The following is a 12,104-nucleotide window of genomic DNA, read 5'->3' as shown; positions in this document are numbered from 1 at the left end:
GTTTATCAGCTGGAGGGAACCAGAGCAGAGGATTCAACATTTTCTATTCCTACTTTAGAAAATACCTTTCAAAATCCATTTCTCAAGCAGAGTGTGGTTTCCCAGTTATTGGACAGGTCTAGCCAAATTTTAACTCTAACCTTTCAGGAAATGTCTATAACTTTCAATGAACACACTACCTCTGTACTCACCTGCAGGTTTTACTTCTGAAAAAAAAGTTCCAACTTTTTTCCCTTCCACAATATCTGTGATGACATGACCTGAGATCTTTGGGTGGGTTCCATTTGCAATCACTACAGATGTGCCTCCTTGAAGGGCCCACAGAGCTGCTTTCACCTACAATGAAGGATAGAGCCAGTTCCAGGAAATTCACTTGCTATTTAAACCACCACTCTCAACAAGACTTCTTGCTCCACTTTGGTCTCCAAATTGATCACTTATTCTTTCAAAGAGCATTCAACACACTTCAGGAATTTCCATAATGTAGCATTGAATGAGATCATGTATTTGTGCTTTACGTTCCCTTCCGTAACCAGCTGCAATTTCATGAGCACACTTCAAGTTTTCCTAACAGCCTGCTTTTTTCAAGACTTCTGCAAGGGCACTTTGGTCATACGTTCTTTTTCACCATTACCTTATGTTGCAAGTTCTTCTTACTGTTTGAAGAAACCAAATTTTCTTTTTTGAAAAGATTCTGTTGCCACTTTCCCTGACATTGATTAGCCATCAATAATTAATCCCCTTTAAGAGACCATGTGATGTACTGCAGAGCACTGTTCTTGCTCAGGTCTTAGCCATTACCATATAACATTAAAAAATTATTCAATACCTTTAGCTGTCTGAATTACTCCTTTGAAGTCTGATGAGTCTAAGCACTCCTCATGGGTCTGGTTAAGATGTAGAGATATTCTCATTGTTTATAACCCTTTGGTAAAGCTATGAAGTTTGCTGAAGAGTAACTCAGGTTTCCACACAAAGTTTTTACCTATTTTGTTCACATTTCCTGTTCATGTGCTCATCATATTTTTTATTTATTTGCTTTTATTTATTTTTGCTTGGATGTATGCCCATTGTCTTAATAATTGTTTCTTTCACTAGGCTCCATTTGAAGACTTTGCACTTCTTTGGTTTTGAATTATATGCTTTTTATTTGACATTCTTCACCCTTTTTGTTGTTATTTTGGAGGAAGATTCTGTAAGTATAGCATATAGGAGTCATCTTCAAATGTCAGGACTGCAGCACACTAAGCAATGTATAGAAGCAACATGCATAAGATCTGAGGTAAGAAGAAAGTCTGAAACAAGGACAATCTGATGTTCACAGACAGATGGAAACTGAAATCAATGATATTAGCAGACCATCTGTGTGCTAAAGGCTGTCACGGAGGGTTGGTGGGGAGGCAGGCCTTGTGATCAGCATGAGCTCTACAAAATTTAGGGGCAGTATCTTTGTAGGCATTGCCCTAACATGAAGGACAACATGAGCTCTCTTTCTGAACGTCAGTGTTGGCATACTGAAGTTTGCTTAGTCCTTCTACAGAATGTTAAGTTACAGAAGGATTACGTTATTAGTAAGGGTCCTTTGAAATCCCCATGTACTGATTAGTCCTAAGATTAGCCTCTTTCCACACACCTGAGCCGTTCTTTAAGGCATCACAACATGATTTCTCAAAGATCTTCCCCCCTCCAACATTTCACTGGTTCATGCCAAAATACAAAAACACAAACCCAAATCCCAGATGTTACCTGCTGAAGAGGTACTGCCTGTGGTCTCCTTAGCTTCTTTTCCCGATCAAGGTATGGGCATCATTATCCCACTATATTTAATTACATGTCATTTATTTTACTGCAAAATCTTCTCTGCTTCCTCACTTCTACACTTTCCTAATATGGTTCTACAATTAGGTATTACTACAAATTCACCAGGAGATGCCACCTGTCGCATATGCCTATCACATCAAATTCGACTACCACAAGACCATCAACTGCTCCATTTCTGCTCAAATTTCATGCTGATAATCAAGATTTGTACTTACTTTGAGCTATGATCTGTTTATTCTATTATTAATGTTACAGTTTTCCAGAAATATCACCCAATTCTCAACTGTAACAAATTTTTTTTACAACAGCAGCATTGAGATTTGCCTCTGTGCGACTCAGATTTAAAGATACCAAATACCTCTAACAGATTATTATTATTTTTACAATACAAGTACTTTCTGACCTTGGTAGCTTTCCCTTCAATACCTGGAATCATTTAAACTATTCCAGAAGCCAGGTCAAGGGAAAGCTGTTGCTAAATGAGCTCTGTACATCCCATAGTTACAAACAGAACACTCAAATTCCTCCTCCTTTTGCCACCTTCCAGTCCATGCTCTGATACTGAAGTATGTCTTACCTGAATCTTCAGAAAAGGAAATAAAACATAAGATAACTGGTGAAGAATTTCACTTTGGTCTTTCCCTGCTTAGTCAAAATCCACTTCAGTTCTTAGAAACAACCTTCCAGAGGTGTCCTTAGGAAACCCACATCAACTAGTGCTGCCGTAATGCATATCTCAGCATCACGAGAGACATGCTGAAGTCTCACACCACACCCATGTTTATGCACTCACAGCAATGAATACTGAGGGCATCTGAATGTACACAGCACTAAAAATCATTGGCCGTCCTACCTCTGCTATCTTGTACTCGAGAACTACATTACCTTTGCCTCCACCAACATATCCTTCAGAAGCAAACAGCACATGTACAAACTCAGGAGACAGAGGTATCATATCAGATTCAAGTGACAGGGATTCCCAACGTCTTTGGATTATCACATATGAAAGAAGTGAGGACCGACTCTTATTTTAATTTAAAACACCAACTTAGTACAGTTCCAAATGTCACATTTTACAAACTACTGGAATGTAATTCATTAGTTGGTCTTTTCAATTCACATGGACCGAAGAGAGAAGCTGAAGGAACGCATACACCGTTCCAGGGCACTCACAGAATAACTGATGCCAGAAAGGATCTCTGGAGATCGTATAGTCTAACCACCTGCTCAAAGCAGGCTCAACTAGAGTAAGTTACTCAAGATACCATGCAGTCAGATTTTGAACATCTCCAAACATTTGAGATTCCACAAGCTCTCTCAGCAACCTGCTCCAGTGCTTCAGCAACCTCACCGCAAAATTCTTACATTTCAGTTTAATTTCTTGTATTTCAGTCTGTGCCCATTGCCTCTTATCTGTTCTCTGAATACCACTGAGAGGAGTCTGGCTCTGTCTTCTCTACACCCTCCCTTCAGGTATTTATACACAAACCTTCTCTTCTCTGGGGTAAACGGTCCTAGCTCTCAGCCTCTCCTAGTGTGACAGATGTTCCGACTTTTTAATCGTATTCATGGCTCTCTGTTGGATTCACTGTAGCACGCCATGTCCTTCTTGTACTGCGGTGTCCAGAACCAGACACAACTCTACAGATGTGGTCTCACTAGTGCTGAGTAGAGGGAAATAAACATTTCCTGCTGGCTGTGTTCTTTCTAATGCAACCCAGGATGCTGTTGGCCTGCTTTGCCCAAAGGGCATATGGCTAGCTCACATTCCGCTTTGTGTCTACCAGGACCCCCTATGTCGTTTTCAGTGAACCTGCTTCCCAGCCAGTCAAGTCCCCAGCCCATACAGGTGAATGGAGTTGTTCCTTCCTAGGTGTGGCATTTCCCGTAATTGAACTCGGTAAGGTTCCTGTCTGCCCATTTCTGTAGCCTGTCAAGATCCATCTGAACGCCTGCACAACCACCTTGTCTATCTCCCTTTCCACATCTCCCTTTCCTTCGCAATAACAAAACCAGTGTTCCGTGTTTCTACCTTGGCTTCCATGCCTCCCATTCCCACTCGGGATTTGGTTCCAAACGTTACAGACTGCTGGTCTCCTGGGTAGAATATGTCAATGAGCTTTGCATCATCAGATCCTGGAGGGCTGTCAAAGAGTCCTGAAATAAATAATAAAAATCTGTTAGTGTTATATACCCTCATCTCCAAAGCTCACCCGTGAAAAAAAGAAAAAAAAAATATCCATGAGGCTGAAAAGCTGTATTCCACTTTACAGCACTGAAAACTTTCAATGAACCCTGCTTTTTGTGGGACTGAAAGCATGCAACACTTAACAGGCAGACTTAAGAAGCATAGCTTTACCAAAAGCATAATGAATAAGAAACTGAAAACCCACATGCTGAATACCGGCATGCAAGCTGGGAGGTAGAGACATTTGCTTGAGGTTACAGAGACAGTTTACAGCTTTTATACATTCAAAATCAGGGCTTACATATACAAGCCCACAACTGAACAGGCAAAGGACAGTCCTCCTCACCAAAATCTCAGATTATATTCTTGAATACTGGGTTGTACAGTGATGAACTGGGCAATTCAGAAATACATAAAAAGGGCAACTAACAAATTCTGCTAAGAAGGAACACAACACTACAGAGATATACCCTTACTAATTTTTAAAAAAATCTAGTAATTTTATGTAACTATGTTTGGAATTGAATGATGCTTTGGTTTACCTAAGATGTTAAACCTAAACTTTACCATCAGACTTCCCAGAAATTCTATATGAACAAATACTGGCATTACAAATTAGAGGGCACAAGTGTGCCTATCTGTGTCCTTCCTTGATAGGAGAAGACATGCATCATTCCATAAACAAGATGTCACATTGAATGAATAAGCTTGGAGGATGAGGGTGTTGGGTGTTAATTTTTTTTTTTACAACTTGTTTTGACTGCTGCTTTTATGAGTTGTTCTCAGACATTTCAGCTAGAATCAACCATGAAATCCAGCTGAATCTGCTAAAAGAAACTGTGTCTATGGAAAGGCACCTCCTTCCTCCTCATGGCCTACAATATGTCCCAAAGTCCAGGATCCACTGAAAGAAAACCATCTGGAGAAGATGAAAAGACTATGTGACTTGGGTTATGCGGACTGCACTGATCTGAAACTGGATCCACTACCCTCCTCTCTCTAGAAAAGGAGCTTCAACATCCATCGGTGACAGACTTATGTCACAGCAGCACAGCTTAGAAGAGTAAAGCAGTGTAAGCCAGATGTCTGGGAGACAGAAAAAGCTAGTAAGTTCCAAGTATCTGGAAGGCAATGACCAGGACTTGTAACGTACCCATAATTCACTGAAAGACAGAACTTCCTGCCAGAAGAAACAAACTATTGTAGAATAGTATGTGGCTTATACTCCTGATTCTAAACACACAGCCTTTATCCTGCATATTACTCACGACTATATCATACAATTCTGTGAAGCTAGCGAAGTACCATAATACATATCGTATTCTGCATTCTGGAACAAGTCTCAACTTCACATGCATTCTCACCAACCCAGATTCAACAGTGTGGCAGACACTGTTTGGCTTATGCAACAGCATCAGCATTGGATATATGCCTTAAGGAGTTATGGGGTACATTGTAATTGTCCCTGTAAAAGATATGAACTGAAGAGTTCAGCAAAACCCAAATACATAGGTTGGTTTGACTATCTGATGTACTTCAATAGAAGAAGAAAGTAAAGAAATTACTCACAAACCTTCTACATCTGAGAGAACAATCAGGAGATCAGTTTTCATTTCCACAGCCAGTCGTGCTGCCAGACTGTCGTTATCCTTCACACTAATCACCTGCAATGCACATGCATATCAGCAGCACTGAATAGCTGGAGGAACTAGGAAATATTTGGCTCCAACATACAAAAGCAAGTTACCTCAGCACTACCAAATCCTTCTGAGCTACTTTGTTCACAGCCACTGGAAACTTAGAAGGTGATCTTTGTGTGAAAGTACATATGCTTTTGGAGTGCAGTAAAGCAGTATCAACATGACAAGCAGTGTGATCAGTACCTGCATTCTCCACCTTGGTGCCCAGTGACAGGTCAACAGGTACTAACAGACCCTGCTTTAAGCAGGTGTGCTGGACTACATGACCTGCAGAAGTCCCTTCCAACTTCAGCTATTCAGTGAAAACCAAACTGGGCATGCTTGCTTTTGGCAGAGCAGACATCATCTGCCCTGCTTTCACCCCACAGCACTGTATCATGCCAGAAGCAGACAGGTCAGCATAGTCTTCCAGTACCCTCTGTCCACATTAGTAATTTTGTATGTTTGTTTCCCTGCTGCAGGCTTCAGAGGTCCCCATTTATGGCATTAGTGAAGTACCCCTTACTGCTGTACCATCTACAAGCAGGATTCACCCCCTTGCAATACTTTACCCACATTTACCCCCTGCAGATCACTATTCGGCTCTGGAGGTGGAACAACAGCATCATTAGTGTTAATTATAGGGACAATATTCATTCTTAGAAGCTCATGCAATGTTCCATTTAAGTTCCGACGCTTCTGTTCATCATGGAAATCCAGGTTGGTGACTAAAATCTAAAAGGAGGAAAATAAATTAATATATACTTAGCCTACCGCTTTTCCTGAGAACAACATCATAAATGTATGTATTAACACATCATAACAGATCAGCCATGCCCTTTGGGTCACTAAAGAAACATAAGCCACATTTAAAGGATAAAGAATACAAGTGAGAAACACTCTCTGCACAACATTTTCAGGTTTATATGCCTTAACTTCCACTGGAGCCTATAAGGGCCTTTCTCAAGCCGACAGATCACAGGCTCCAGAAATCAACTTAGGTAAAAAAAACATAAGCAGAACATAGATGCTGATGATAACTACTAAGACCCTAAACAATTTGTAACGTTACTCAAGACACTGCTTCTCCTGTTTTCCTTCCCAGTGTAATGTTTCTACTGCTGCAAGCAGGAGGGATGCTTTGCCTCAAGACTTCTCTTCAGCTCTAGAACTCACTTGCTTTTCTGAAAGAATCTTGGTCTTAAAGCCTCCTGCATGCAGACATCACCCCTTTCTTTTTGGTATTTTAAGACAAAAAACCCTCAACTTCTGCTCTGAAGAGACTTTTTTTTCATTTTTACTCTACCACTGGACATTTGAGAACTAAGCAAAAAACTCCACCATACAAATGTTACAATAGCACTTCAAAACAATGTGTACACTGACTTTTTTGGCATGGGCAATTAATTCATTTAAATCGAAGGAATGATAGTTGTCTACTGACTTGAACAGGATTATAATCCAGTGCAACCTACAGCGATTGTTAGCTATACTGTAAACATTTTAGTAATATCAGCTATACTGTGTTACTGGAAGAAGTTCCTCCAAGCGAGACTTCATATTAGGCTCCTAAATTAATTAAAAGTGTCTAAACAAATAAGGACTTACAGTTGATGCAATTCTGTATTCTCAGAGTTTTTAAGATAAGCAAAGCCTGTTTAAGAGTAGTTCAATTAATACAGTTGCAGCATTCAGAATAGGTTATAGGTAGAAGACCCAGGCTAGGGATACCACCACCCACAAGTTAGAAAGGTTTGAAGAGCAGATGGACACAAGTTCTAAGTGTGGATATGCACTTCTGTCAGCTTCACAGAATGTGTGGCAGTTCAGTCACTTGTGATTTTTAAACCCTCACTTTGGATCACCAACTTTATCTTTTGTGGAGAGACCTTAATAGATACCACCCCCCCCCCGCCCCCGGCTGCTGTACATAAGGGCAGGGCACACACCAATTCTAAAAAGAAAAAGCCTATTTGCTTCGCCTTGACAATAGATAACTCCATTTCAGAAATACTTAGCAAGGCACTCCTGTATAAGCTACCATTTACGCTAGAATAATAAGCCACAAACGTAGGATGGCAATAGAAATACAAGACTACAGTAAAAATAGCAGCGTATAAAACATGAAAAAAATCTGAGAACAATTCCATCACTGACTGAAGTGGCAAGTCAGTCTAGGAAAGAAGGAATCTCTTACTTGAGCTGCACAGATGCTGTACTGTGTAAACATGGCCTCATACAAAGCCATTAGTCCACTCTGGCCAGCTGCTGCACAGGCTCGGGCCTCCAAGACTGGAATAGCCTACAGAGATAAAGAACTGCTGTCAGGCAGTGACTTGAGCAGGTACCACCCAACATTCAAGGAAAAGCGGGAATGCTTCCAGTCACTCACCATATCTTTTAGCTGACTCTGGCCTGAATGAAGCGCTTGCCTCACACTCTGAGAAAGCAAGATCTCATGACGCAACCGTTGCTTTCCAAAAGCTACAGCACCACTGGTTACAATCATCATCTCTCGGCCCTGATTTTGCAGCATTGACACCTGTAAGTACAGAACATAAGAAATAGGGCCTGGAGTATGATCACTGCTAGCACGACAGTTCTGGCTGTTATAACATGCTCACCAGTTCTTGCTGACACAAGTGTTTTGCTTTATCCATGGATGCAGAAAGCAAGGCAACCACCCTCTAAGATACTCCTACACACCTGCCTAGCCACTTAGGAGCTATGCAAAAGGACTGCATGCAATCTATAGCTTCTGCTAAACTTTCTTTTCTGTTGTGGTTTAACCCCAGCCAGCAACTAAGCACCACGCAGCTGCTCACTCACTACCCCCCCACCCAGTGGGATGGGAGAGAGAATCGGGAAAAAGAAGTAAAACTCGTGGATTGAGATAAGAACAGTTTAATAGAACAGAAAAGAAGAAACTAATAATGATAATGATAACACTAATAAAATGACAACAGTAGTAATAAAAGGATTGGAATGTACAAATGATGCGCAGGGCAATTGCTCACCACCTGCCGACCGACACCCAGCTAGTCCCTGAGCGGCGATTCCCCCTCCCCTCCCCCTCCCCCCCACAACTTCCCAGTTCCTATACTAGATGGGACATTGCATGGTATGGAATACACCGTTGGCCAGTTTGGGTCAGGTGCCCTGGCTGTGTCCTGTGCCAACTTCTTGTGCCCCTCCAGCTTTCTTGCTGGCTGGGCATGAGAAGCTGAAAAATCCTTGACTTCAGTCTAAACGCTACTGAGCAACAACTGAAAACATCAGTGTTATCAACATTCTTCGCATACTGAATTCAAAACATAGCACTGTACCAGCTACTAGGAAGACAGTTAACTCTATCCCAGCTGAAACCAGGACATTCTCACAATACCAGTTTTTATGACAGTCAGGCTTGAATTTTCACAATACATATTACATGGTAACACTTCTATACCCCTCACCCCTCCACCTCCATTGCTACAGATAAGGAAAGATAAGATATGAAAAAGCTATAAAGTAGCAGCTGGACCTTCCCCCAACCCTCTTATTTGCCATCCATTCCCCAAACTGCCATTATACAGTAACTGAATTCTAGAAGTGAAGAAGCTAACTCTGATAATACAGCTTTTACTTACTTCTTCCTTACATGCATCTGGCCAGATTCCTTTCAAAGCTCTAAAGCTAGATGTCTTACATGAATTTAATTTATTATGTTAACTTTACTTCCCAGAGAAGACATGTCCAATCCCCTCCCAAAGTCATAATTTCATTTTGGAGAACCAATTCATGAGCTGATCCCATCAGTTTTTCCTAGAAGTAATGAGGTCTCAAGCTTTCTCCTAGAGGAAATCTGCAAATGCTCAGGTAATCAAGAACCTGCAGACTTCACAAACCCTCAGTGCCACCTTCCCACTAGGTCCAACTAATGCCCCAGTCACATCTTAGCTATTGCATAAAAATCTCACCCTCTGTACTGGGTCTGGCCAAGATGGGAGTTAACTTACTTCATAAGGGCCTATATACTGCTGTGTTTTGGATTTCAGGACTAAAACAGTGTTGATAACATTCTGGTGTTTTGCCTATTGCTAAATAGTGCTTGCACAGCATCAAAGCCTTCTCTTTTTCCCATGCTGAGCAGCACTTGCACAGCATCAACACTTTCTTTTTCCCGCTGTGTCCCATCACAGCACACAGGCTAGAGGCTGGGCAAGAAGTTCAGAGAGGACACATTTGGGACAGCTGACGTGAACTGGCCAAAGGGACGTTCCATACCATATCACATCATGCTCAGTAATAAAACCAGGGTATCAGGATAGGAAAGGGCAGGGGGTTGTCTCCCAAGGTGGCCATCACTCGGGGACTAGCTGGGCATTGGTCTGCTTGTGCAAGGTAGTGAGTGATTGCCTTAGCACCGCTTATTTCTTTTCCCCTTTCCTTCACTTATTAAACTGTCTTTATTTCAACCCGTAGGTTTTCTTACTTTTGCTCTTCCTATTTTCTTCCCAATCCAACTGGTGGTGGGGCAGAGGTGGGGCAGCAAACAAGCATCTGTATGGGTGCTTAGCTGCTGGTCAAGGTTAACTCACCACACCTTTAAACACCTATTTACAGAGTTACACGGTTTATGCTACCACAGCACAGGGGAACAAAAAAGGGAAAGGCCAACACATTGCTTTAAACGGCCATCACTGTTTTTTGAGTTTTCCTACAATCTTCTGTGCCATCCAACAATCACCCAAGTATCTGAAGTTAAAACAAACATTCCACTTCAGTCACAGAATTACCTGCTCTACAATAGATGCCAGCCTCCCAAGGGCCAAGCCACACTCATCCCCTCGAGTCACAACAGCACTACCCAGCTTCACTACAATCCGCTTTGCATGCTTCAGCTCACTGCGGTGTGCAAATGATTTTCCATGTGTACGGCTGAGTGGCATAGTGATAAATGGGATGTTGCTCCAACAACGGATGGATTCATTCCTTAACCTTTGGTTATGACAAGGGAGATCTGTGGTTAAAGAAAGAAAGAAAGAAAAAAAAAAAATAAATGCAGTTTTAAGTGTTTCATTCAGACTTTAAGTCCTTGAAGTCATGTAACATTTCCTCCCCTTCCAAGGCTAAAGCTCACAATACACACTTCTCAGTGACCAGGAACGAGAAGCTAGCTTTCAAGTCACCAAAATAAAGTGAGAACCAATAATATCTGAGCAGCTCTAACCGTCCCTAAGGTATATAAGGCAATATCCCATGTGTAACAGAACTTTGACTCTGGGAATCTAGAAGACCAAACTGAAGGACACGGTAAAAAAAGCCCATACAGCTCACATCAGAAGTAAAAGTACTAGCTTTAAAAACAATCTCCTTTGCCTCACCTCATTAGATACAGCTAGAGAGTTTTCCCATCTGTAGTAGCACAGAAAGATTGACTTTTAGGGAAGAAAAGAAACACAGCTTTTACAACATCTCTAGGTCAGGTATTTTTGCACGTTGCTCAACTAGGGGCAGCAGAAGGGGGATGATGGACATACAAACTGGAAGTTACCTTCCTACAGGATAAATAGGCATTGGAGGAAGAAGAGACAGTCACAGCATTACACAGGTAAGACACAAGATACATAAGGCTGGCACTTTGCCCAAGTCAATGAGCTAGGGAATGCTTGCCAGCAAAATCTTTGTTTTCAAAATGCCTGCAAAGGTCAGCAAGACCACTATCAGCACAGCAGATTAAAGAGGATAGTGACTATTAAGGTACAATCACAAGTAACAGTCTGGATCCTTTCTAATTGACAAAGAAGTGGACCCAAACACATAAAGTCCCAAAGTTAAGCTGAAGAAATGAAGGCAGACAGAAAGCACTTCCAACATACTTCATATGCAGTTTTGCAGAGCCACAGTGAATTGCGTCCGAAGGAGTCATGCAGATAAGAATACATGCAGTCCAAGTGTGTCAACTGGATAATTAATATAATATGGATAAGCCATATTACTTGAAAAGAATTTGAAACCACATTTCCTTATCCTCCATCTAGCTCTTCTTGTACTGCTATTAAGACACTGTATTAACCCATGTCAACTTTTAGACAGTCTCAAAAATACCAGTATAGCAAAAAAGATGGAGAGCACTTCTGATGTAATTACTGAAAAAGCAGCTACTGACACTACACTCTGGGACCAAAAGTGCAACTTAGTCAAAAGATGGCACACATTCATGGAAAAGTTATGGAGAAGATCATACTGGATGCTATTGAAAGGCATATAAAGCACATTGCAACCATCAGGCATAGTCAACATGGGTTCAGAAAGGGAAAGTCTTGTTTAACTAATGTGATACCCTATGGTAAGGTCACCTGCCCACTGAATGCAGGGAAGATGGTGGATGTAGTTTTTCTGGATTTTAGTGAGGCTTTTGATACTGTTCCTCA

At 41.4% G+C, this 12,104-nt stretch overlaps 1 protein-coding gene across 16 annotated transcripts in view; it reads right to left on the bottom strand.

Annotated features, from left to right (window-relative positions):
* Nucleotides 1-12,104, bottom strand: part of ALDH18A1 (aldehyde dehydrogenase 18 family member A1) — a 41,774-nt gene that overhangs the window by 15,395 nt on the left and 14,275 nt on the right. For 15 of the 16 annotated variants that reach the window (XM_049811350.1, XM_049811347.1, XM_049811358.1 and 12 more), the window contains 7 exons: nucleotides 10,467-10,690; nucleotides 8,081-8,230; nucleotides 7,886-7,990; nucleotides 6,265-6,423; nucleotides 5,583-5,673; nucleotides 3,854-3,978; nucleotides 192-336 (listed from right to left, as the gene is read on the bottom strand). In XM_049811350.1, coding sequence (XP_049667307.1) covers nucleotides 192-336; nucleotides 3,854-3,978; nucleotides 5,583-5,673; nucleotides 6,265-6,423; nucleotides 7,886-7,990; nucleotides 8,081-8,230; nucleotides 10,467-10,690 — 999 coding nt within the window. The remainder of the gene's footprint in view (nucleotides 1-191; nucleotides 337-3,853; nucleotides 3,979-5,582; nucleotides 5,674-6,264; nucleotides 6,424-7,885; nucleotides 7,991-8,080; nucleotides 8,231-10,466; nucleotides 10,691-12,104) is intronic. The other variant, XM_049811357.1, reaches the window with a different exon arrangement.

The sequence above is a fragment of the Accipiter gentilis genome, chromosome 9 (genome assembly GCF_929443795.1).
Source record: "Accipiter gentilis chromosome 9, bAccGen1.1, whole genome shotgun sequence".
Classification (NCBI taxonomy): domain Eukaryota; kingdom Metazoa; phylum Chordata; class Aves; order Accipitriformes; family Accipitridae; genus Astur; species Astur gentilis.
This window is presented reverse-complemented; position numbering and strand designations above follow the sequence as displayed.